Below are 26290 nucleotides of genomic sequence, written 5' to 3' on the forward strand. Positions count from 1 at the left end.
AACAATGGAGAGTTTTCAGACACTGGATAGAACTAACAGCAACTAGTCAGGTTACAGCATACTGTCAATTGGAAACTACTAACGTAACCCACACAGTTCCCCATGGGTAAATATATATCTACATCCAAATGACCTTTAGAGGACAGCGTGTATATAATGTGGCTAAAGTCAACCTTTCTTCTAAACAAACTGCATTAACTGGGATCCATATACCATGAGAACGCACAGAAAAATAAACTCGCATTGTATCATACAATAAAAGTTAGGCGCGATCGCTTATATACAAGATACACTGATATTTATGCCAAGATTTTTCTCAAGCAATTTAAACATATTCATTGATAAATACCTCATTTGCCTTTTTACCCCCTACTTGAAAAGCGCTCAAGTTCTCCTTTGTTTTCACCTCTAACTAATCCCAACAAAAATCAGAATAATTGCCTTAAGTCTGCCCCCCTCCTCAAGAAAAAAAAATCTCCTGTTATATTCACTGACAAACATCGTTCTAAAACATGTGCAGCTAGCTACTGTGCATCTTTATAATACCTTTGTGTAATTTCTCAAAAACATGGTTTAGGTTGCCACCATTTTACTGAAAATGCTGGCAAAATCACTAATGGCTTCCTAAGTTACCCGGTTCAGTGGATTTGCCCTCATTCTTCCTCTGTGACTTTGCAGCTGAACTTAAAAATGGCCTCTCTTCTTTCTTTGACAATATCACTCCATAGTTCTCTTTCTACCTTTGTGACTTTTCTACCTACCTTCTTTCCGCATTCCATCCTCTAAGTATGTCAGTTTTATGAGGGCTCACATTTTTGTCTCTCTTGTTCACCAGTGCATTCCTAGAACCGTAAGGACAGCCTGGCCTGTAGGGCCTCAGATAGCTGTTCCCCGGTGGCTCAGTGATGAAGAATCTGCCTGTAATGAAGGAGACGTGGGTTCGATTCCTGGGTGAGGAAGATCCCCTGGAAGAGGAAATGGTAACCCGCTCCACTATTGCCAGGAAAATCTCATGGATAGAAGAGCCTGGCAGGCTACAGTCTGTGGGGTCACAAAGAGTGGGTCACACACACACACACACACGCAACTGGCTGTCAGAAGTCCTTAAAGCTATTGTGCCTGTCATGACTATGTTCAGCTATCGAAAGGAATACGAAGGGGAGGAGCTCTTGAGTAGTACCTACATAAAGCCTATTGACATACATGATTACAAACCTTCTGATGTCTTTAATCACTGCTATTAAACCCTCAGTGATGTCCTAGATGACAAGGGCAGAGCTGATGGAGACCACGTTCTTTCCAACAACTCTCATGAAATTCATAAGCATTCGCAAATCCAGTGTCACAGGTGTATCTCCATTCAGACCTGGTAAGTTTCTTTTCATTCAGTGGACCTCCAGACTGAGTTATCTTATACACACAGGGCCTAGATGAGAGCTAACAACTGTACTGACCCCAAGTGAATCAGAGCAAACATTCTACATCAAAAGCATTCATAATACCATCATTGTGAATACCTATTATTACTAAAGGATTTTTATAGTTCCAAACAAATCTCCATTTCAAAATAATTGAGGAGCCCACAAACGTTTTATTCCGTGTGTATCCAAGTATTATGAGTTATTTTCTCATCTTCCTTTACTGGGACACACACCAAAATGGGTGTGTGTGTGAACTGGGTCCATAGAAATGCCTTGATCAACAAAAAAGAACCTTGAACCAGCACCAATAATAATGTGGGTGACCAGTTTGTTCTTCATAATGGCCAGGCCTTTTTTTTTAAGTTTCTATATTGTCATCCCCTGTATCTGCCCATGGATATGGAGGGCTGAGTTTACTGTACCATTTTACATAAGGAACTTGAGCATCTGTGGATTTTATTATTTTGAAGGGGTGCTGGAACCAATCCCTCAGATACTAAGGGATGACTATATAAGCAGTCAGACTTACAGAACATCTCCAGTCACAGATCCATCTAGAAAGAGGTTGAAATTTCTAGAACTCTGCTTTCTACATTCAGAATATGTGCAACTGAGGATGTAGATGGATTGATGGTATACAAGTGATAAAGTTCATCTGTAGCACCTAAGCTCCATACCTTTGAAAGCAGAAAGGCCCAAAATAACATTCATTTTGAGTAACTAGAGAATTCTAAAACTCTGCAAAGGAAGTTTCCTGACCACAGCGCATCAATACTCATCATTTTTGGAAAGTTTTGGCAAAGTATCACACTGATTTATTTGAGCTCACGAAGATCTGATGTAATATTTAAAAACAGATTTCTTCTTTGTGTAAACATGAATTAGGAAAAATGTAAATCCCCCATCTAGGTTTATTTTTTTAATATGGATTTTAATTATATATTTAGAAATCTGGGGTGCTCAAAGCCTTAAACAGTTAAGATAATAAATGGAATTTGGCAGCACATTTGTTCTGATTACTAGATGTTTAATGATACTTGGAACGTCAAGATGCATGTGAAATTACACTCAAGTATGATGCACACAGAATAACTTGGAAAGGATCAGATCTCATTTTGACTTGACTCTTTTCTCCTGGAATACAGACAAACCACATTCTTGTTTTCTTCCTGCATTCTCCCCCTTAGATTAAACTATATTACTTTTGACTGATACTCATCTCTGTAATTTGTGCTTTCTGAAAGGATAATTGTTACAAGAATTACATTTTCAGTTTTTTCCAGTAATTGGAAGATACAGCTTTAAATCAGTAGTCTTATTTCCTAGCTGATCAAACGTGGAACATAATTCACGAATTGTTTTCAAAATAAATGTTTAACTACTCTACGCAAAGTTTAAATGTCACTTTGAATTGAGTTTGACACAGGTTTATAGATGACTATAATTTTTTCTCTCCAAGAATTTTTCCATGTTAAATGTTACAGCTATTCCAATTTAAAGTATGAAAAGACAGGGGCACTATTACCTAAAAATGCATACATAATTTCTACCTAAGTCATTCCAAAGTTAATAACTAAATATGCAGGTTAATGATGATATAGGACCAGCTATATAACATCTGTATCAGAGCACATACCTGCTGCAGTATTCCAAGAACATGCTGCTGTCTCATGGAATCTGTCTGCTACAAGAGCTTACACGGGCCAATTTTCTGCCACGCACCCTTCGTGAAAAAAATGAACGGCTCAAGTATCTACACCAGTCATCCATTCTAAATAATTACAAAATGCTTACATTCTAAATATTTAGATTACTAGGAGTCTCAGTGTTGGACCATCACCTTTCCTTTACTGCACTTCAGAGCAATGGAAGGCTTTGTGATTGCATGTCCTTGAACATAAAATTAATACACATATGAAATGGATTAGAATGGTTTAGGTGTTTGAAAGGAAGGAATTTTGATTTTTATAGAGATTGACGCAAAGATCATTTTTCTTGGTCCAAATTTACTTTGTTAAACATACTCTGACCTCAACTGTAGATGCTAAATGTAAAAGCAAATGCCTATTTTCTTCTGAATCATTTTCTTTTTTATATTTTTTTCTCTCATATGTTTTTCAGATTTTGCTATCAAAACAGCACAGGTAAGATTAAAAATGTAGAATTAAATCCAAACACGATGTACCTATAAGGAAAACAGTTAACAGTCCAGTACTAAAAACTGGGGTCTCATAAAGGAGGAAATATTTAACTTTACTTCTGGGTGTGATTGGTTTTAAAAGCTGGACTCGGGGGCGGAGGAGGGCAGTTAGTCATGCAAAATCCTCTAGCAACACTTAAAACTGCCATTCACAGTTATGGTGTTTTTAAAAATCCTTTGGTATGGGTGGTGCATGGTTGCAGGTTTTAGAGTAAAAAATGTAAAATCACTCCAAGAGGTATTTCTGACAGCTGGTAGCCTCTATGTCTCAACCTTTATTATTATCATTATCATCATCATCATCATTATTATTATTTTGGTAATTAGGTTGCTACTGAGCAAAGAATGAGTGATGCTGTAGGAGTCCAACATTTGAGTTCAAGTTATAATAGAACAGAGTCCATCTGAACACAATGATCCATATCTCACAAAACTAGACTATCTCATTCGAAAATAATAAAATTCTCTCTCAAGCTCCTATTTATAAATCCTGAATGCAACTCTTACCCTTGCAGAGATAAGGAATGAAGACAGGAGAAAAAAGTATTAGACTGCCTTCTGAACTTAAAAAGTAAACAACTTAAAAAGTTGAAATTGAATGAAAATATTTGGAAGAGGTGGCCTTATTTACCTCTAATCGATTTGTACATTTTTAAAAGAATTGTGTTTAATTTTGCTCATGTGCCTAAAGATTTTGGTTTTGAACAAGCTATGTTAAATCTCAGATAGCATATGCTTGATACTGCACACCACTGTGGAACATACGATGTTTATACTGCCTATCGCAAATTTCAATTAACACTTGCTCTGCCTTTAGTAGAGCACTCTGTGTATGGATTAAGTGATGGACCACTGGATTGGTAAAATACCTGACTTCCAGTCAAGGTGCATCTGTCAGCTGTGTTCATGGGCTTGGGCTCTATTACTGCTAGTAAGTAGCATCTAGAAGGTGAGTCTCAATGGGTGATCAGCTTCCTTAGTATAAGGAACCTTGTCCTGTTGGGAGCATGTTTTTCCCTTAAGGGCATTACAGAAGAAAAGGCTGAAAAGCACTAGGCTTGATTCAAAGATCAGTTCTTTCAGGCTTTCAGACTCATCTATAAAAGGAAAGGGTTTTACAAATTACCAAAAATTCAAATGAGTCCATTTTGCTTGCACTTAAACTATTACAAATGATCAATCACCATAACCTGTCTAGACATACAAAGTCTGTTAAATGTTCATTTAAGATGATGAGAAATAAACACCATTCTTCAAGTAGAAAGTCATAAACTTTTGAAACTATCTTTAAGAATCCTCGTGGGAACATAGTTTTCCTACTAGAGTCCTCCTATGTCTTTGCATCTGAAAAATACTGCCTGTAAAATCATTTTGGTTTAAACTCAGTTTCCACTACAGAGAAAGAAAATCAACTAGTGGTTAATTTATGCATTGATGTATGTGTCACTGTGATGGGAGATTCAACTGTTTGCTGTTCACTGAAGGTTTTTGTCTATCATGGGCTTTGGCACTGGGGGTTGGAGGGAAGGGGCTAGAACCTCTGCTTTCATGATTATAAGAGCAGAGTCTGCCAATTGCCTAAGTATGAGATAAAGAGCCTAAGGTTTCAAAAGAGGGAGCCTTTGGAAGTCAGAGATATGAAAGTTTCATGTATAACAAGATCTCTTGCTGGGCCACAAGGATTGACAAGGTAGTAGGGCAGCTTGTAATCAATCAAAGTGAAAGAAAAAGGTGGAGTGATGGGAAAGTATTAGGAAAGAGTAGAAGAGCAAGCTAACTAAAGTTTTAAGACTGAATCTGACTTCAGAAAGTCTTAAATACCATGCCAAGGACTTGAACTCAACTTAATTAGCAATAGTGAGCCATTAAAGGTATGTATTAGAGAAAATTGATGCTTTCAAGTTGTGGTGCTGGAGAAGACTTTTGAGTGTCCCTTGGACTACAAGGAGATCAAGACAGTCAATCCAAAAGGAAATCAGTCCTGAATATTCATTGGAAGAACTGTTGATGAAGCTCCAATACTTTGGCCACCTATGTGAAGAAACGACTCGTTAGAAAAGACCGTGATGCTGGGAAAGATTGAGGGAAGGAGGAGAAGGGGTGACAGAGGATGAGATGGTTGGATAGCATCATCGACACAATGGATATGAGTTTGAGCATACTCTGAGAGATGGTGAAGGAGAGGGAAGCCTGGTGTGTTGCAGTCCATGGCGTCGAAAGTGTCAGACACGACTTAGTAACTGAACAAGAGAGAAACAGCAATCGCTAAGCAATTCGTAATACGGCCTGAATACAGGCAAGATAAGATGAATCGGGACAAGGACGGCATGGTGTCAAGGGATCATGGAGATAAAAATCAGCATCATTTGGCAATCAACTCAATGCAGAAGCTGAGGATGCAGGGGCTGCAAAGATGCACCCAAGATTTCTAGTCTGGACTTTAAGAACAGTGGAACCTTAAATAGGACAGCTAAGAAAAGACTGTTCTGTGTTGTATTTACTAAATATATTGTGTAGGGGGAGGTCAGAAGCGGACAAGGAGATGAGTCCTTTCAACCCTGGGATTACTGACATTTTTGATGCTGAGACTCTGAAAAATTATACTAAAGACATTTCCCAGTCTAGGATTTCCAGCAAAAACTAGAACTTTCCTGGAGCTAGAACTAGAGTAAACACTTGAATCTGAATAATAGGTCTGAAAAGCCTTTACATAGATATAAACTTGCAGCAATTAATGAAATCTCTAAACACAGCATACAGGAAGCCAGGAAACTCAAGGTCACCTTTTGGAGGACCACATTTAGGACTGCTGCAGAGAGAGGGCTAAGGCAGCAGCAAAGATGAAGAAAACACATTCAGAGGAAGAGAAAAAATGAGAATTCAGTGTCTTAGATGTTTCAGAAAGAGGTTGAGACTTTCAACACTGACACACTAGAATCAAGGCCAATGGAGACCCAGAGGCGACCAGGACCATGATCACTTCTCTGTGGTCTCGGCTTCTGCAGCACGAGCAGCAGAAGGCAAGTGGCAGAGAACCGGAAACAGGTAACTAGCGTTTGAGAGCTGTGCCATCAGGAGGACAGACCGAAACTCCAAGATGTAGGAGTCAGCAAAGAGATTTTAAAGTAGAGGAGAGCTGCGTATATTACAAACGGGGGAAGGCACCTGCCAGAAAGGGAACAATGAAGGAGACAGAGTGCAGAAAAGACAGCAGAGGGTAACACAGAAGGTGGGAGGTGGGGCTGCGTGAAAAAAATATCACGGGTCTCAGTTTCTTTTCCTAGGTACACTGGCCAAATTTGTAAAGAAAAAGGAGAAAAAAGGCAACGAAATAGAGGCATTAATAGTTTAGAGATGAAGGCATTCAATCTCTATTTTCCTCTTGTCTTAAAAGAAGTGCCCCTCCCGCCACTATATGTACTATATATATAGTTGAGCCACTCTGCTGTCCAGTGGAAACTAACACAACATTGTAAAGCAACTATACTCCAATCAATTTTTTAAAATAAATAAAATTCTGAGAGAAAGAAAAAGAAGTTCCCCCCGTTACCCCTAGAGCTAATTTAGCCTGTTGGGTCCCTGATTTCATCCCCTCTCACATTCTCAGGAACATTTTCTCATCCCTTTGCTGCTCTCCAGCCAGGCTCTTCCCTTTACCTACTCAGGTCTCCTGTTGACAATGCAAGGCTGCTCAAACTGGTTCCCCACATAATCAATGCCCAGTACATGGCTGTTCTTACCACAGGAGATCAACTCCACAACCATTCCCCTATATAAACAGAGCATCACCATGGTGAAGGCAGCATCCCCATTTTACAGACTGTCCAAAGCCACAACCTTACAATATATCCAGGCTAAGACTTAAAGGCCGGGTCCGACTCTCAAGACTTGTGTTCTTTCTCCTGTGCAGAGCTGTCTCTACACACTTGTCAAGATGCCGGCAGTAGACTCTGTTTTTGTCTAAACATTACAAAGTACCTGGCTTGCTGTCAGAGGCCAAATTTTAAATGGCTGAAATAGCTTGATAGATTGCGTGAAAATTTTATGGTCCTTCCGTCAGACACCGTAATTTATTGTCACATAATACACAGTTAGAAGAACCAAAAGAAACCATCCCATAAGTGCAAACAATGTGGAGGCGGTGGCCCTTTGACACGCTAAGGCCACAGGCATTATATGGATCCAATAAGAAAGCTGCTTCTGCGAGCAAGAAAACAACCTCTTGATCTTGCAAAATGTTTTTGGACACCTAAAGGCTCTTTTATGACTGTGGCTGATTAAAATGAAAAGCCTGAACGACTAAAATGCTCTTTTTGATGAGTTTTTGCCATGAACTATGGACCTTGTGGTCCAGTGGGATTCGAGCCCTTTGATCCTGGGCACTCACATAAATTCAGTCATAAAACAACATTGGATGTGATTTTACTAGTGTGGCTGATGTTGCCAGATTTGTAATGCAATCTTGTTTTCTCCCCTCCTCAGTTTTAGGCCCATCCACCATTATTTTATAGCAAAAGCAAAGGAGTTTCCATTTGTTTTGGCAATAATCAAGCCTCACCATTAAGAGACTACTCTAGGATGTGGGAATTTCACAGGAAAAAACATGATTCTGTATTATGAATATACGAACACTGGAATAAATGTCATTTTATGTGCTGAAAATGTCAAAACGAAAAACCCTTTTCTGCATGAAAATAATTACAGATTTTCATTACCTAAGAGGGTTAGAATATGATGCGGTTGAGAATTACAAGTATAAAATAGGAAAAATATGATCAGATTTTAGTATTCATAAATTTCCAGCAGGACTAATTGAAAATGAATTTTTTAAAAAATCAAAAGAACCTTCAGATTATTTATTAATGAGTGACAGATCATATCTTAGTTTTAAAATTTCATTTACCTGAAAAAAAACCTGGTATCTGTGGAAGAGGTAAAGGAAGTAGTCAACAAAACATTTGTTTAAGAAAAAGACATGCAATAACTAAACTTAAAATGTTTAACTCACTTCCCTTCCTAATCTTCTAATCATTTGCCTTTGAACGTGTCTGTACCACAATATAATATTCTTGTAACTTCTAATTTTAGAAGTGAACATTTTACTATGAAAGGTCTATGAGGGAGCCAAAATACAAATAACTCTGTAAAGACCTGCATTATGGAGGCCAACATGATCAATGGTGGGGCAGCATTATTCATTTTTTAGGGAGTAAAACATCAGTTTGGGCTCACTTAGGAAGAATCATGATACCTTTAGCCTGTTCACTAGACCAGGAAATACTAATTTAAGTTGGATAAACAGTTGTCAGAAATTTTTTTTTCATGGATTGCTTGAAGGCTGGGAAATTGCTCACCACGATTATTCTGGAAGTGGCATGAGCACTAGAGTCATAAGACTTCTCAACAGTAGGTCTCACTTAAAAACAACTGCCATAGAATATACAGATCACTATCCTTTGGGAACTAACAACAACAAATCCTTTAGGCAATGCCTTAGGACATTTTCAGTGTAGTCTCTCAGTCCCTGCTGACCTCAGGGAGCAACTCAGCCTACAGCCCATCGAGAGGAATGTCACTTCAGCACACGTTCACCCCCACGATTTCTGATGCTAATACACTGGATTAAGCCATACAAAACTGCTGTTTTAGAGTCAAAAGTGACCAAGTATCAACAATTTTCTATGATTCAACTTATAAGCCCCATCCAAATTTGGAAAAAAAAATAACAAAACACTTTGTTCCGTGTTTTCTCAATTACGTGAGAAAACTTTAAATATATGTATTATGGCTATTTGTAGCAGATAGGGGTCATGCTATATGCAGTATTAATAAACAGAACGTTATATAGATAATCCACAACAGCTTCCAAAGACTATGTAAGTAATTGTCACTGACTTGTTCAGAAAAGTAATTGCCCTGGTTGTATGTATATATTGAGTTATGATGAGAGAAGAGTATGTAGATACCGAGAAAGAGCTTTCTCATGTCATGCTCAAAAGGGTAATAGAGTGTCAGCACCTTTCTCCCACTCTATTAGTTAGTTCATTGAAAAAATATTTATTGTGTACTTATCATGTTCAAATGGGGCTTCCCTGGTAGCTTAGCTGGTAAAGAATCTACCTGCAATGCAGGAGACCCTGGTTCAATTCTTGGGTTGGGAAGATCACCTGGAGAAGGGATAGGCTACCCACTCCGGTATTCTTGGGCTTCCCTGGTGGCTCAGACGGTAAAGAATTTGCCTGCAATGTGGAAGACCTTGGTTCGATCCCTGAGTTGGGAAGATCCCCTGGAGGAGAGCATGGCAACCCACTCCAGTATTCTTGCCTGGAGAATCCCCATGAACAGAGGAGTCTGGTGGGCTACAATCCACGGGGTCGCAACAGTCAGACACGACTGAGTGACTAAGAACAGCACATTACGTTCAAATAGTGGTCTAGGTAGCCAAGGAAAAGAAAATCAAGCTGTACAAAATAGAGAAGCAACAGTGGCAGCTTTAGTAGTTCCTGTTTCAGCAGAAGCAACAATCAATCAGCATTGGGAGAAAGTCAATGCTTTTTGTCAGTGTGACTTTTCCCACCCATGCCCCTGACTTCATCAAAGTCAGTGTCACCTCCTACCTGTAAGATGGCCAAACTTCGCAACTATCCTGTCCACTTCCATTCTGGCTCCACTACTATTGATCTGCTGAAACAACAGCCGGGGGGTGTCTTTTGAAAACACAAATCTATTCATGTCACATACTTCTCTGCTCAAACTTAGTACATTCCCACTGTACTGAGGATGAAACTGAAAAACTTTAGAGAGACCAACAAGGCCAAGGTCCCTCCAGAATCCGGCCTCTTGCTCTCCTCCACAGCTAGGGTTTTCAAACCGTGGTCTGTGATCACGAGCAGGATAACAAATCAATTTATGCTTCATCACCAGCATTTTTAAAACAAGAGTATTGAATATACCAAAATACATCACAAGAAATAACTTCTGTTTAATAGAACTCCTATTTCACACACATACAGTCACACACAAACATGTAATCTGGATTCTGATGTAAAACTCATTTCTTATTCTAAGATGCAGCTTAAGAAGTTTGAAAAATCCTACTCCAGAGCTTCACCCCCAAAGTCTCTGCTATTTGTCACTCACTGCCCTGTGATCACACTGACCTCCCCACAGTCCTCAAACCAACCACACTCCTCTTCACCCTTCGGATCTCTGCTTAAATGCCACTATATTTCCCTGACCCCTCAAATCTAAATTATAGGCTATCTGTAGCACCCCATACTGTATTTTTCCTAACAGCATCCATCATATTATATCAACTGATTATTTTATCAAACATCTGTCTCTAGCTGGACTTTAGGTTTCCCTACAAGAAAGTAGGGACCATGTATGTTCTGGTTCCTCCAGCACCTAGTACAGTGCCTGACACCTAGTAGCCACTTACTTATATATAATGAATGAATGAGTGACAGGCCTCTAATTTCTTTTTGCTGAGTCCATTATTAGAGGAAGCATGGATGATCCACTTCAAAAGGCATTGTTTTCTGGTGGCTTTTTGTCTTTTGACATATAGAATACGCATGTATATTTATGGACATAAACACATGACATACTGTTTCTATAATTACATTAAACATTATATACAGTATAGAACTATACATACCTATGAGTATATGCCTATGAGTACAGAATTATACATATATGTTTATGTAAGCTGTTCTGTGAATAAACTAAGAGTGATATTGTTATTCATGTATTTAAGGCAAAGCTCTAAACTGGAAAGCTCTTTCAATAATCAACAAAAAACTTGAAGCTTTATTAAGAGAAAAAGGGTCAAGCTGACCTCCAGTGGTGAAATTGGGGAATGACTTCTAAAATAATTGTACAGTGTACACAGATTACCGATCACACAAATCCACAAGTCTATGAAACAGCTTTCTCAATTAACACTTTAAATTATGGGTATTATATATATTTTAAACAGATAGGGGTCATGTCACACAGACTGTGAACAGAAAATAAGCAGAACTGTATTACAGAGACATCCACAGAAGCTTCTCAGTTCAGTTCAGTTCAGTTCAGTCGCTCAGTCGTGTCCGGCTCTCCGCGACCCCATGAATCACAGCACTCCAGGCCTCCCTGTCCATCACCAACACCCGGAGTTCACTCAAACTCATGTCCACAGAGTCGGTGATGCCATCCAGCCATCTCATTCTCCGTCGTCCCCTTCTCCTCCCGCCCTCAACCTTTCCCAGCATCAGAGTCTTTTCCAGTGAGTCAACTCGTCGCATGAGGTGGACAAAGTATTGGAGTTTCAGCTTTAGCATCAGTCCCTCCAATGAACATCCAGGATTGATCTCCTTTAGAATGGACTGGTTGGATCTCCTTGCAGTATAAGGGACTCTCAAGAGTCTTCTCCAACACCACAGTTCAAAAGCATCGATTCTTCAGCGATCAGCTTTCTTCACAGTCCAACTCTCACATCCATACATGACCACGGGAAAAACCATAGCCTTGACTAGAGGGACCTTTGTTGGCAAAGTAATGTCTCTGCTTTTTAATATACTATCAAGGTTGGTCATAACTTTCCTTCCAAGGAGTAAGTGTCTTTTAATTTCATGGTTGCAATCAGCATCTGCAGTGATTTTGGAGCCCAAAAAAATAAAGTCTGACACTGTTTCCACTGTTTTTCCATCTATTTCCCATGAAGTGATGGGACCAGATGCCAGGATCTTTGTTTTCTGAATGTTGAGCTTCAAGCCAACCTCTCCACTCTCCTCTTTCACTTTCATCAAGAGGCTTTTGAGTTCCTCTTCACTTTCTGCCATAAGGGTAGTGTCATCTGCATATCTGAGGTTATTGATATTTCTCCCAGCAATCTTGATTCCAGCTTGTGCTTCTTCCAGCCCAGCGTTCCTCATGATGTACTCTGCATATAAGTTAAATAAGCAAGGTGACAATATACAACCTTGACGTACACCTTTTCCTATTTGGAACCAGTCTGTTGTTCCATGTACAGTTCTGACTGTTGCTTCCTGACCTGCGTACAGGTTTCTCAAGAGGCAGGTCAGGTGGTCTGGGATTCCCATCTCTTTCAGAATGTTCCACAGTTTATTGTGATCGACACAGAAAAAGGCTTTGGCATAGTCAATGAAGCAGAAATAGATGTTTTTCTGAAACTCTCTTGCTTTCTCCATGATCCAGCGGATGTTGGCAATTTGATCTCTGGTGCCTCTGCCTTTTCTAAAACCTGCTTGAACATCTGGGAGTTCACGGTTTACATACTGCTGAAGCCTGGCTTGGAGAATTTTGAGCATGACTTTACTAGCGTGTGAGATGAGTGCAATTGTGTGGTAGTTTGAGCATTCTTTGGCATTGCCTTTCTTTGGGATTGGAATGAAGACTGACCTCTTCCAGTCCTGTGGCCACTGCTGAGTTTTCCAAATCTGCTGGCATATTGAGTGTAGCACTTTCACAGCATCATCTTTCAAGACTTGTAATAGCTCAACTGGAATTCCATCCCCTCCACTAGCTTTGTTCGTAGTGATGCTTTCTAAGGCCCACTTGACTTCACATTCCAAGATGTCTGGCTCTAGGTCAGTGATCACGTTATCGTGACTATCTTGGTCGTGAAGATCTTTTTTGTACAGTTCTTCTGTGTATTCCTGCCACCTCTTCTTAATATCTTCTGCTTCTGTTAGGTCCATACCATTTCTGTCCTTTATCGAGCCCATCTTTGCATGAAATGTTCCCTTGGAATCTCTAATTTTCTTGAAGAGGTCTCTTGTCTAGAGACAGTCAAAAACAATCTCTAAAACATTTAAAAATATTTCATCTAAATTTAAACTGAAACATTTAAAAACATTTAAGACAATCAGAACATCTGAGACTTGAGAATTCTCTTAGTTGAGATCTAAGATCTGAAGTTTTAAAATGCAAGCATTCTCAGAATCTTTCCATTCATCAATATCTGGGTAATATTAGGGGCTTTATTTTAAAATGCCTGTTATCTAACCTTTATGGTATAAATTCTATTTTCTAACTAAACAGTAAATCATCTGAGAACAGAATCCATGCAAGAATTAAATAATCCAGGGTGTATACTAACTGGAGTATCTGGCATATAGTAATACGCAATACATGTTAGCTGTTATTATTATTAAATGTTTTATTTCTAGCACATTTCATATTTGAAAGGTGCTCAATGAGTATTGAGTATTATTAAAAAGTATAAAAACCACAGCTATGTATATAAAGTTGTATTTCAAGAAGTTTCTCATGTTTTGGCAAAAAAATTTTTGAAATGCAGTATCTCACAGTACAAACTTAAGGAGCCCTAAGTCCTGGGATGTTTTCCCACATCAGATTTTTTTCTTAAAATCATGGCAGCAGCAATATTTTCCTTAACAGGCAGTAATGAAAATAAGAGCATCACACTTATATCACAAAAATGTTCAAAGTGATGCTCTTGGGAACATTATGACATTAATCACAGAATATTTTTCCTTTATATAGGTACATCTGTTCTGTTCTGTTCAGTCGCTCAGTCGTGTCCGACTCTTTGCGACCCCGTGGACTGTAGCCTACCAGGCTTCTCCGTCCATGGGATTCTCCAGGCAAGAATACTGGAGTGGGTTACCATTTCCTTCTCCAAGGGATCTTCCCCACCCAGGGATCGAACCCGGGTCTCCCGCATTGGAGGCAGACTCTTTAACCTCTGAGCCACCAGGGAAGCCCATATAGGTACATGGTTTATATTAAAAAACTTCACTGCCAAAAAATACACATCAACAGCCACTAACTTAAGGTGAACTAAATATGCTGATCCTCAGACCAAATAGTTATTTATCGGTCATTTCCCACTGCCATTGTACCTCCAGTCCCACATTTAACCATCACTACAGTGGCCATCAGCATCCTGTTAACCAAGTTACAGTGTCACCATGATCTCGTTTCAGATGAGAAACTGAAGCTCAGAAAGGTTTAGATAATTTGTTCAAGACCACACACACAGGTCTTTCACACTTTTGAACTGTGGTGTTGGAGAAGACTCTTGAGAGTCCCCTGGACTGCAAGGAGACCCAACCAGTCAATCCCAAAGGAAAGCAGTCCTGAATATTCATTGGAAGGACTGATGCTGAAGCTCCAATACTTTGGCCACCTGATGAGAAAAACTGACTCCTTAGAAAAGACCCTGATGCTGGGAAAGATTGAAGGCAGGAGGAGAAGGGGACGACAGAGGATGAGATGGTTGGATGGCATCACTGACTCAATGGACATGAGTTTGAGCAAGCTCCAGGACCTGGTGATGGACAGGGAAGCCTGCCAAGCTTCAGTCCATGGGGTCGCCAAGAGTTGGACACGACTGAGCGACTGAATTGAACTGAACACATGCAGGATTCAACCCAGGGAAGACTGCACAGCTACTCAGTTGTTTCTACCCAGTTCTTCTGCCCAGAGTTGTGTCACATTTCATCCAGTGAGTGGTTACTTAGAGTCACTATGTGGGTAGTTCTTCAGCAATTTCTGCTGCTAAGGTACACTGTTCTTAAGGACTGATATTTTACCCAAGGAGAGATCAAAGGCAAAGGATCAGTCCAGAAACAAGGTCATGTCACAAATCCTTTCTAGGAAAGGACCTTCAAGGTGGAAGAACTTCCAGAGGTTCAGTGTAAATGTTCAGTGCCACTTCAAAAGGTTGATGTAATAACTCATTTAATCTTCATACAAAAAGATTGGAACATAGTAAATGATCATTAAATAGCAGCTATGATTATTATTAATTCTTCATGAGAATCAGTGGCAGTAAAATGGTCAAAATCCATAAACACACAGATATCATAAATTCACACTCTGGATTCCAAAGCCCACATGAGGCTGGGCTTGTTAGAAGAGGTTAAAGTGCCACCTATCACACATGAGCCCATTTTACAAATAGATGACAGCACAGAGAACAGTCACATCACCCATTTGCTTAACAAATCAGTAACCCTGGGACTCCACTGGGGAAGGCAAAGCCTGAAAACAGCTGAGGAACTCCTATGTTCAAACTGTAGAAATCAATGGAGTAGCTGGCAAGATGCAGAAAAGTTCTGCCACTATATTTTCTCAATGGTTTCAGGAATTAATTTGTCTGAGACTCAGGTGTCAAATCTCTAAGATGAATACAGACAACCATCAAGATTATGGTGATAAATACTAGAGGCTCTTCCTCAAGCTGGATTCAGGACCTGCTATGAGAAATGAGGTTAGAAAGGGCAATCTTCAACATGCTATTTATTTTCTTCTATACTTAGGTAGGAAGAATAGCCTGTCATTTCTGAAACCAGTGAAATAAGAGAACTCTTGCTATTTTTTGTTTATAAACATCATAGAAATGTCTCCATCTTTTTTACCCAATAAAGAGCTTGTATAGGATAATAATAAGGGATGATCTGCAGAGATCTTTGTCACAGGATGAAGGAAAGAGGGAAACTGAAAAGTTAGAAAACTATTGTATTAGAGAAAGTGCATCAAATCAGCTGATAAATTGACAGCAGAGACAAAGTATTTAGAAACTAGACAGGCCTGGTTAGGAGACCCTGCCACTATACTAGCCAGTTATGAAAACTCAGGACAGCACTTAACTTCTGAGCCTCAACTGATTAGATATCATCTATATAAACAAATAAAGCGTCAAGCAGAATGCCTGGAAGTTTGTGCTTCATATTCAATAATGATGATCATAATCATTACCAATTAAAGTCAGAAAGCAAAGGGTATTCAGCATTTAAATTTTGAAAAATAAAGCAAAAATGTAGTAGAACATTCTTAAAAATGTAGTAGAACACCATTTTCTGCCCTAAAAACTATCTTTCGCTCACCTTTCCAACATGGCTGCCCTTCCTATTCCATCAATAAAGCTTTCAGAGAAGGACAAGAGAAAGAAAGGAAGGAGAGGAGGAGGGAAGAGAAAAGAAATATCAAAGTCCACGAAATTATAAAAGCAAAAGGGATGTTCGTGTGTTATTCATGAGGCCAAGGAGAAAGAGGATGAGGACATTCTTACTCAGCTTCTCCAAGCTCAGTATCGGGAGTCACCCACATGGATGTTTACAGGATCAGGCAATTAGCATCAGCAAGATGACAGGGAATGGGGGGAAGCATTGTGGAAATGAGAGCACTGGTGTTCATTTAAATTGATTGAAGGGTGATTTTTAAATGGCATTATTATAAGTAAACAAACTTCTCTGGATTGTATTTGACAGAGCCATAAAGTTAAGAACTCTTTGGCCTCCCTAATGCTACCTCCAAAATAGCATAATACTGAAATACCATGAATCATGAAGGAATTTCTAGCAACATCCAGTCAGATCACTCAGTAACTTTTCATATTTTTACTCGCCATTCAGCACTGCTTCAGGTAATGTGGAACCAGGGTATCTGAAAGACTTTTGGATTGAGTTGAGGCAGACACACGGGCCCACTCTCCCCAGGCCAGAAACAGTTCAGAAAAAAACACAAACTACCTAGTTCTATCCTCTTACTTTACTGCTACAGAACCCATTATTCACCCAGTGGTACAGGACTAACAAACACACAGCATTACTGAGCAAAGCAGGACATATCAAGGGAGAAGGAAGCACTCCCCATGGGATCTAACACTTCCTTCACTTTCTCACATCTCATGAAAAGTCAAAAGAGCAAAGGTCAATAACTGAATCATGCTGCTGTACACCATAAACACAACACTGTAAATCAACTACACTTCAAATTTTAAAAGTTTTTTTAAAAAGCAAAGGCCAACATTCAAAAAGTCACCATTCCAGCATCTGCTTGTCCCCTTTCATCAAAAACTATATCATCATCTTGGCTCACATGAGTGACTCAAGTTCAGAGTTTAAGACTTGAAGGGATTCACAGCAGCACTATTTACAACAGCCAAAACTTGGAAACAACCCAAATGTCCACTGACAGATGAATGGAGAAACAAGATGTGGTACATGACGTACAATGGAATACTACTCAGCCATTAAAAAGAATGAAATACTGCCATTTGCAGCAGCGTGGACACAACTAGAGATGATCATACTAAGCGAGGTAAGTCAGAAGAAAGAGACAAATACCATAAGTTATCACCATATGATATTGCTTATATGTGGAATCTAAAATATGGCACGAATGAACCTATCTACAAAACAGAAACAGACTCACAGACACAGATCAGGCTTGTGGTTGCCAAGGAGGGGTGGTGAGAAGAGGGATGGGCTGGGAATTTGGGGTTGGCAGATGCAAACAATTACATTTATAATGGATAAATAAAAAGGTCATACTTGATGGCACAGGTAACTATATACAATCCTCTAGGATAAACCCTAAAGGAAAACAATATTTTAAAATACCACTCTGCTGTACAGCAGAGGTTGTGTACAACACTGCACATCTGTGCTTCAATTAAAAAAAGAAAAAAAAAAAGACACAGTGGGGATGTTTGGAGCCGATGGTGCCTGAAGGAGGCAAACAAAGCCGGCATCAACTTCAATGATACAAATTCAAGTAAAGCCCACAGTCTTCATTCTACAACCAGCTTCCCTCTATCAGCAAATGCAACCTGAAAAAACAGTGGAATTATATGGGGTGAGACAGCATCTTGAAGGCTGAGACAAAGAGCTCCTGGGCTAAGTCAGCCAGGGAATTAATCACTTTTTGTTTTTCATCAAAGTTCATTCCCAAAGTTACTCGCATGCTTCTACGTAGCCAGGGAGTCTACAAAGCACATCAAGAGGGGCAAACCAGCAAATCCACCAAACTCCTAACATTATACTATATGCACACAATGAAACAATAAATTAAAATATTTCCCAACACCCTCTCATCTTTCCTGGCATCTCAGTAATGAAATATCAGCACTTAGGGGAACGCCATAAGAGTTTAATGAAATATTTCATATTTGCAAAAGTTTTGTTTATCAATCTACAAATTATTTCCCTTCCCTCAAAGTATTCGCCAGGAATTAACAGATTTAAATGTGTTATGCTGATAGTAAAGAACATAACAAATGGGCTAGGATCAGGGTGTGCATGCCTTTGTAAACTTAGCTGTATCAGCTCAAGTGTAGTTTGTACTCAATTTCGTTTCAACAGCAATGTGTTTACTATTAGAAATGGACCAGCGGGGTGGGTTAGAGAGAGGAACGTAAGGACGCCTACAAGTTTCTCTTAGTGGAGGCCAACATACCATTTAGTTCTCTGGGGGCCCACAAGGTACAACATAAGTTCATTTCTAGTTTGGCACCCATCCCTGGATCATTTCACAGTAGGAGTTACCATATTAGAAATGTGCCTGCATTGCACAACGAGCAGGGGCCTGCTAGAGGCCAGTTTTCAGTCAAGTTTCCCCTCAGTGAGGGCTGTGCCTGTGATGAATGGGGTAAACGGAAAAGGTTCCCGTAAAGGAAATGGGACTGTTGGCTAGTTTTCTTCTATCTCACAACTCAAAGAACATTAGTTACAAACTGATAAAACAACGTGTCATTTCTAAGGCACTTACTTCTGAACTGCTGAAAGTGCTGGTCAAAAACAGGATTTTTACATTATCCAAGCTCCTCAAAAGCCAGATATGGGGCATCCATTTTTTTTCCCCCTCCACTTTCAAAATTGAGGAAGTAGAGAGCCAAAGAAGTCCTACCCATCTTTATGCTTCCCTCCCGTCAGAAAGCAGAGATGGCCCTCCTATGGAAGCTGCATTTGCCATTCTGAGAGCTGTGCTCCCTCACTGAGTCAGGCATCCTAATCAGCACTGGGAGGACAGAAGACAGTGTCCCAAGGAAGCAAGGAGAGCTGAGAAGAGACCCCTCTGGTTTGAAAGGGGAACCTCCAGAAGAAGGAGGAAAACAAGGGAGAGGTGTAAAACACAGGGTTTTACAGATGCTGAGTCAGGTAACCCAAAGGCTGAAAGGACACTGTGGTGGACAAATTTAACTTTTTTTAAAAGTGTGGTTGGACCAATGATAAAATTCATAGCTGCTATTAGTATACGGCCCGGCTTTTCATTTTGTAAATTAGAAAAATGATTCAAAAAAATTGCCTGAAGGTCACACAGTTCATTGTCACCAAAGTGAGACCACACTCCAGACCTTGTATTTCTAGATCCAATGTTCTTTCCATTAATGTTGCATTGATTGATAGAAAGACATTGACTTCAAAGTAAGACAGATCTAGATGGATTCAAATTCAGGTCCCCTGGCAACCTATTCCAGTATTCCTGCTGGGATAATCCCATGGACAGAGGAGCCTAGTGGGCTACAGTCCACTGGGTTGCAAAGAATTGGACATGACTGAGAGACCCAGCACACACACACGTACTAGTCTAGGATTTCTGACAATTCACAGTCTCTGAAAGCCTCAGGTTTTAAAATCTGAAAATGGGGATAAATCTTTGTTTACATTTCTACATTTACTCTTTCTAATACTAGTACAAAATGCATAGAACAACAGTTGGCACACAGTGGGGATTTGATTACATTTTAGTCGCTACTTGTTTTTCAATCATGGGTTGTTATTTTTTAAAAAATATTTGTGCATCATCTTTGTGCCAAGAACTTTACTAAGTACTTTCAAAAACAGAGAAAAAAAATTGCTCCGCCCCCCCAGGTACCTACAATCAGATTAATAAGCACGACCTTGATGGCACGAAAAGGGTAATAAAATCACTCAAATAACTCAAGACTAAGAAAGTAGATTGTACACTGAGATAAGATTATACAGATCAACACAGCAGTATTCAGAAAAATCAGTTCCTAGGAGGAAAAAAAGAATTATGTGAGAAACAAGCTATAAAGCCCTCCCTTCTTCCCTCCCTCCCTCTGCTCGTCTCTATTCACGGTAAAGCTCTAACAGGGGAACAAGACATTTCTCAAACTTATTAGACCATGAAATATTTTTGTCAAGGAGCATTTTGGAGGCTCACTCTTCAGCATAATGACCTCTGGGAAAGCCTGGTTTAGACCCCCTGATATAGAGCACAGAGGCTAGTGGACAGCTGGAAGACCATGGAAAGAATAAGTCAAAGTCCCAAAGAAGTCCTCAACCAAAAGGGCCTGAGGACTGCTCTAAACTCAAGCTGCCTAATTACAAGGAGACTTGAGCAGAGCAAAAGGAAAGAGAAATGGTATTTATTGAACATGTGTTCATCATCGGGTATATGTCATATTGAACAATCCTAGAATGGAGGCATCATCAAAATGACTACATTTTAAAAAACTGAGCTACAGTTGATGCACAATATTCTATGTTATAGGTGTACAACACAGCGATTCACAATTTTTAAAAGTTATATTCCATCTAGAGTTATTGTAAAATATTGGCTATGTTCCTTGCACTGTACTGTATATCCTTGTAGCTTATTTATATCTTTATCCATTCATCTGTTGATGGACAGTTAGGGTCCATCCATATCTTGGTAATTGTAAATAATGCTGCTATGAACATTGAGGTGCATATAGCTTTCAAATTAAGTGCTTTTGTTTTCTTCAGATACACACCCAGGAGTGGAATTGCTGTCTCACATAGAAAATCTATTGTAGTTTTCTGAGAAACCTCCATATTGTTCTCCACAGTAGCTGCACCAATTTACACTCCTACCAACAGTGTAGGAGGGTTCTATTTTCTCCACATCTTCTCCGATATTTGTTATTTGGGCATCAATGATTATTATTGAACAAATGCTGAAACTAAGAAAACTAAATGCCAGAGAAGTTGATTAATTTTATAATGTCACAGTGCAAGGAGCTGAACTGAATCCTAACTCAAAAACCTGAATTCTTTCATACTCTCATCATGCATAAAATATCATCACAGCTGGTTCTCTGACTACAGTAAGACAAAAACCAACTATATAAGATTTTGTACAAGAGCTGTGATGGTGATTTTCAAACCATGTTCCTAGACAATTCCAAAGAAAAAAATCTTTATTTACACCATGGGAGAATTAGCTTTATCACATGCCTTGAAAGGGCAGGTGTGAACTATGTTTCTACATAAACCATGAACTTGTTGTGCAATGGCTACCACAGGCAAAATTTTCTCAAATAAATATCTGTAAAGGTGCCACTCATTCAAAAATAAAATCAGTAACACAGACTTATTCAGAACTGAAAACTAGATGATGCTGAATATCATGAAGTGATCAAACACTCTTAGGGCAAAGTTTGCTAAATGAAGAGCATACTTGAACAAAATTTAAGAATTTTGCTGCTTTTAGTAAAAATGAGATAGCTAAGCCATGGAAAATGTTGGACCTGCCACAACTCTCCTACTGGAGATTTGAGTACAAAAGTCAGTCAAGGGCTTTGAGTAAAAGGTATATATAAATTGATGGAATTTGGAAATGAATTCATTCAAATCATCAGTAACTTTTTGCTTCTGAATTACAAGGAGGATATATATCTGAGTTGCTACACATTTTGAAAAGCGCGTCCCAGGACCAAGCCTCTTCTAGATCATAGCCTTCCACAAATGTGGGCTACAGAGCATGTCTGAGATAAAAACTCCCCACTTTTATAAGCCTTGAGACTCTGGGCTAAAAGTACAACCTCCAATCAAAAAGGATTCCATTTTGTAGGTGGGGGAATTTAACAATTAAATGACTTCCTATGAATTTACACTCAAAAACAGAATAGCAAGCTGACATTAGGTTCTCCACTTGTTGAGTCAGGCCATTTTTTTTTTTTAAGTCTATGCAAAGTGTCTCAAAAAACTAAATATGACACATATCAATTCTTATATATGGTAAAAGAATGAATCACTTTCCCTATGTACTTAAGCACAGACTTTCTTACTCTTGAAAGGCGTTTTGAAGAGGTCCTGAAACAAATCCGACTTCTCTGTGACCTGTAAGCAGAGAAAGAAAATCTAACAGGCAGTGAAGGCTGCCAGTTGAAATCCATATAAAGAAATCAGCAACAAAAGAGCTGCTCACCAATTGTCTTCCACCAGTCCTGTGACAACTGACGTGACTTTGTCACTTAGTGGAATAAAACAGGTGGGGATGATGTTCAGCGAGTGCCCACAAGTACACCAAATGGGGTTATAGATTTATGAACTTGCATCTTTTCTGACTGGGTCTGTGCTGCTATACATCTAGTTATTTTCTGCATCTCCCAGGGGTTAAAGGAACCAGGCAGGGGAAATGCCCCAGAGTGGGGACCACCTGTCCTAGTAGAAGTGACGTCTGCTCCTCAACCCCAGCAGGTTAAAGTCACACAGGAAAATAAGCGCACCATTACCAGTTTTTCCAACTGTTTTTTTAGACGCAGCTAGAAATCTCTCCCTACTTTAAACCACTTCTAATTCAATCTTTAAAAATGTTCTATTTGCCAACAAGACACTTCTCTAGGTCAGATGAGGAGTAAGAGTTACCAGTTTCCATATACACCACCGTGTATAAAAGAGATAGCCAGAGGGAATTTGCTGTATGACTCAGGGAACGCAAACTAGGGCTCTGTGACAACCTAGAAGGGCGGGATGGGGAGGGAGGTTCACAAGGGAGGGGAAACATGTCCCAATGGCTGATTCATGTTGATGTATGGCAGAAACCAACACAATATTGTAAAGCAATTTCCTTCAATCAAAAATAAATAAATTGAAAAAAATGGGACATATTTTTAAGTTTACTAATAGCATTAAAAAAAACAGATAGTTATTTCAGATATACTTAAAGAAAGCTTAAAGCATAACTAGGAACATTTTTTAATGTTTACTATTGCCAATCATACCTTGGTCTAACCTTTATTTTAAATGGAGATCATGATTACAATACACTTTTTTTTCCTTTTCACTTAATCATCCTTTCCCTTCTTAAAACTTCTCCTAGTTTGAGATGTAAGATCATGAGACTTTTTTGTGGAGGGAGATGAAAAGACATGAAATAATACATGTAACATGCCTAGAAAAATGCCTGGCACAAAGGAAGAGCCCCAAGATTGCAAGTACCTGTGGTCCCTGTAAATATTGTTAGCTGTCAAAGGACTCCCAGGGCTGATCTATAACTTGGGGAAGGTTGTGTTAATTCTTATGGCTGAGCTGTTACAGAATCCTTCTGCTCAAGGACTCACTTCTATACCACCCTCTTCAGCAATCTGCTCCTTTAATTAATTCCCACTGCAGCTTCTCTGAGACAGCTGGCAATCTTCTACACATCAGAACTAAGGGAAAAAACAAGGTCTCTGTAGAGCATTTTGCAACAAAGGAGATAAGGGCCCCCCTCCCTCCCCCTACTTTGTCCCCTAGGAGTCAGAGGTACTTTTCCACTTTTTTGTTTCTTTGTGAAATGAACTTATTCCCTCCCCCAAACTATTTAAACCAAGCTGTTCAGGGGTGGCCTGAATTCATACCCCATAAGGCTGCCCTGGTAGCTCAGACCATAAAGAATCTGTCTGCAGTTCAGGAGACCCGAGTTTGATCCCTGGGTTGAAAAGATCCCCTGGAATAGGAAATGGCAACCCACTCCAGTGTTCATGCCTGGGAAATTCCAGACACGGGAGCCTGGTGGGGTACAGTCCATAGGGTTGCAAAGAATTGGACATGACTGAGTGACTAACACACACACATGACTTACTTAGTGATCTTTTTGCTACCTGCAGTAGTTTCATATAAAATCAAATATACAATCTCAGTTATTTAAAAAAGTATACTGTCACCTAATGGAAAGAATATTTGATCCACAAACTCACTGAATTAGCATGTAATGACCTAGAACTATACAACTACCACGTTTGATTTCAATTTCGCTAATGTTCTCTCCTGAGATATGGGGTCAACCCCAGTTATCAGGAAACTGGAATCAGTGCCTGATTCAATATTTAGTTATGTGAAATTATGACTGTGAAACTTCCTGTTACAGATCCAGCAAGTAAATACCAAACATCAGGGAATGATAATTACTGGGACAAAGGAAACGATCCCTCAGACTTTCTGGACTTCCCAAAGGAGATCAAGTCAGCAGCATCCAAGAGCTCTCCGGGGATATGAAATGGCTGATCCAGCACAATTCTTCCTCCTACTAGGACCACTTCCTTAACTGCCTTAAACTGCCTGACATCACATTGCAGACATGTGCTAAGCAACACACAGAAACGAACACAAGGCTGGGAGGACGCCCAACAAAATAATTTGCAATGTGCATAGCAAACAATATTTCAGAGCTTTCTTATAAACAATAAAAGTCTAAATACTCGATCTTCTTCCCTGCATTCCACATAAAATCATCATTTCCTCCAATCAAATCTTTCCCCAAATGCATCTGTGGTATTTTTAAAAAAATAGGAATTCAGTTCTACTAAAAATGGCATTCAAGACTTTCATCCCCAGGATAAACTCAAGACTAGGTGTCAGGTACAAAGTGGAGATACTGTCTTGGTAAATGTGTCAAAAAAGCGGAATATTTACTTCAACACATGAGAAAACCAAGCATCAGTCTCAAAGAACCAGTTCAGTAGAATCAAAGAAATATACCTGCAGGTTTTCAATTTCTTCTTTGTGCTCCCTCTTCAAGTGTAAAATAGCAGCTTGGTATTCTGTAAGATTACAAAAGAAGTCAATTACAAAGAAGAACAAAATTATGCACAGAATTCTAATGAGTAGCTCTAAGATTCCATAAGCCCTCCTACCAGTCAACTGGGTAAATAAATACCATAGTTGGACATTAACCTGACAAAAGATGATAAAAACAGGGGCAAAACACAATTAGAAACTCAAGATAGAAGGGAGATTTGCCCCCGATTTAGCAAATCCTGAAATAGGAAATGTCCAAAATTAAGCAGATAGAATAGTTGTGTTTTTTTTTTAAAAAAAAAAAAAAGGACATAATGAGTGTTCCAGATAAAGACTGATCAGGTGTTTGTCTTAAGAAGGAGTTGGAAGCCAAAGACTCACAGAGAACAAATATAGTCATGTTAAGAGGAGACACACAGGAAATAAAAGAAAATGTCTCCATGTGAGATCAGAGAACTCTATTTTTAACTGTTTCCAAAAAAAAAAAAAAAAAATCTCCATTTGAATGCAAGACTAATAAGCCAGCACCCAGGGCTGACTTTAATCTTTAAGATCACTACAAAAAGTCAAGACCATTTGTCATGTGAATGAGAGACTGGAGGGTGAGTTGAGGTTGAAAGGAGGATGAAAATAAATTTCTGGTCCAATTTTAGTCTGAGTCTAATAATGTTTATTCCAACAGTCAGTCCCAAGTGTACACAGGAACTCCTGCCAACCACTAAAACTACCATCCCACTGGCGAATCAAATTTCCTTCCAACAGGACGACTTAGAATGTGGGGTCACAGCACTCCACAGGCTGTAGGGAGCCACAAAGAAAAACACTCGGAGCAAACACTGTTGTGGGATAAGTTTCCGTTTTTATTTTATTTTTACAAATGTGTTTGGGACTGTGATTATGAGTAAGAAAGAAATCAGATGTCATTTAAAAGTGTATGAAAAGGCAGGCTATTTCTTCAGGTCGATTCCAAGAATCGGGCAAGAAAGTTTAAGTTTCAATTCAAAAGTAGATGACACATCACTATACATAAAATAGAAAACCAATAAGAACCTACTGTCTAGTACAGGGAACTCTTCTCAATACTCTGTAATGACTGGCGAGGGAAAAGAATCTAAAAAAGAGTCGATATATGTGCATATGTA

General features: G+C 39.2%; 1 protein-coding gene across 2 annotated transcripts in view; it reads right to left on the reverse strand.

Annotated features, from left to right (window-relative positions):
- Window positions 1-26290, reverse strand: part of FMN1 (formin 1) — a 474559-nt gene that overhangs the window by 267133 nt on the left and 181136 nt on the right. For both annotated transcript variants that reach the window (XM_088839831.1, XM_055435909.2), the window contains one exon: window positions 25110-25171. In XM_088839831.1, the coding sequence (XP_088695957.1) occupies window positions 25110-25171 (62 nt within the window). The remainder of the gene's footprint in view (window positions 1-25109; window positions 25172-26290) is intronic.

This window comes from Moschus berezovskii, chromosome 9, assembly GCF_049115385.1.
Source record: "Moschus berezovskii isolate FMDL1 chromosome 9, NW_MosBer_1.0, whole genome shotgun sequence".
NCBI classification, from domain to species: Eukaryota; Metazoa; Chordata; class Mammalia; order Artiodactyla; family Moschidae; genus Moschus; species Moschus berezovskii.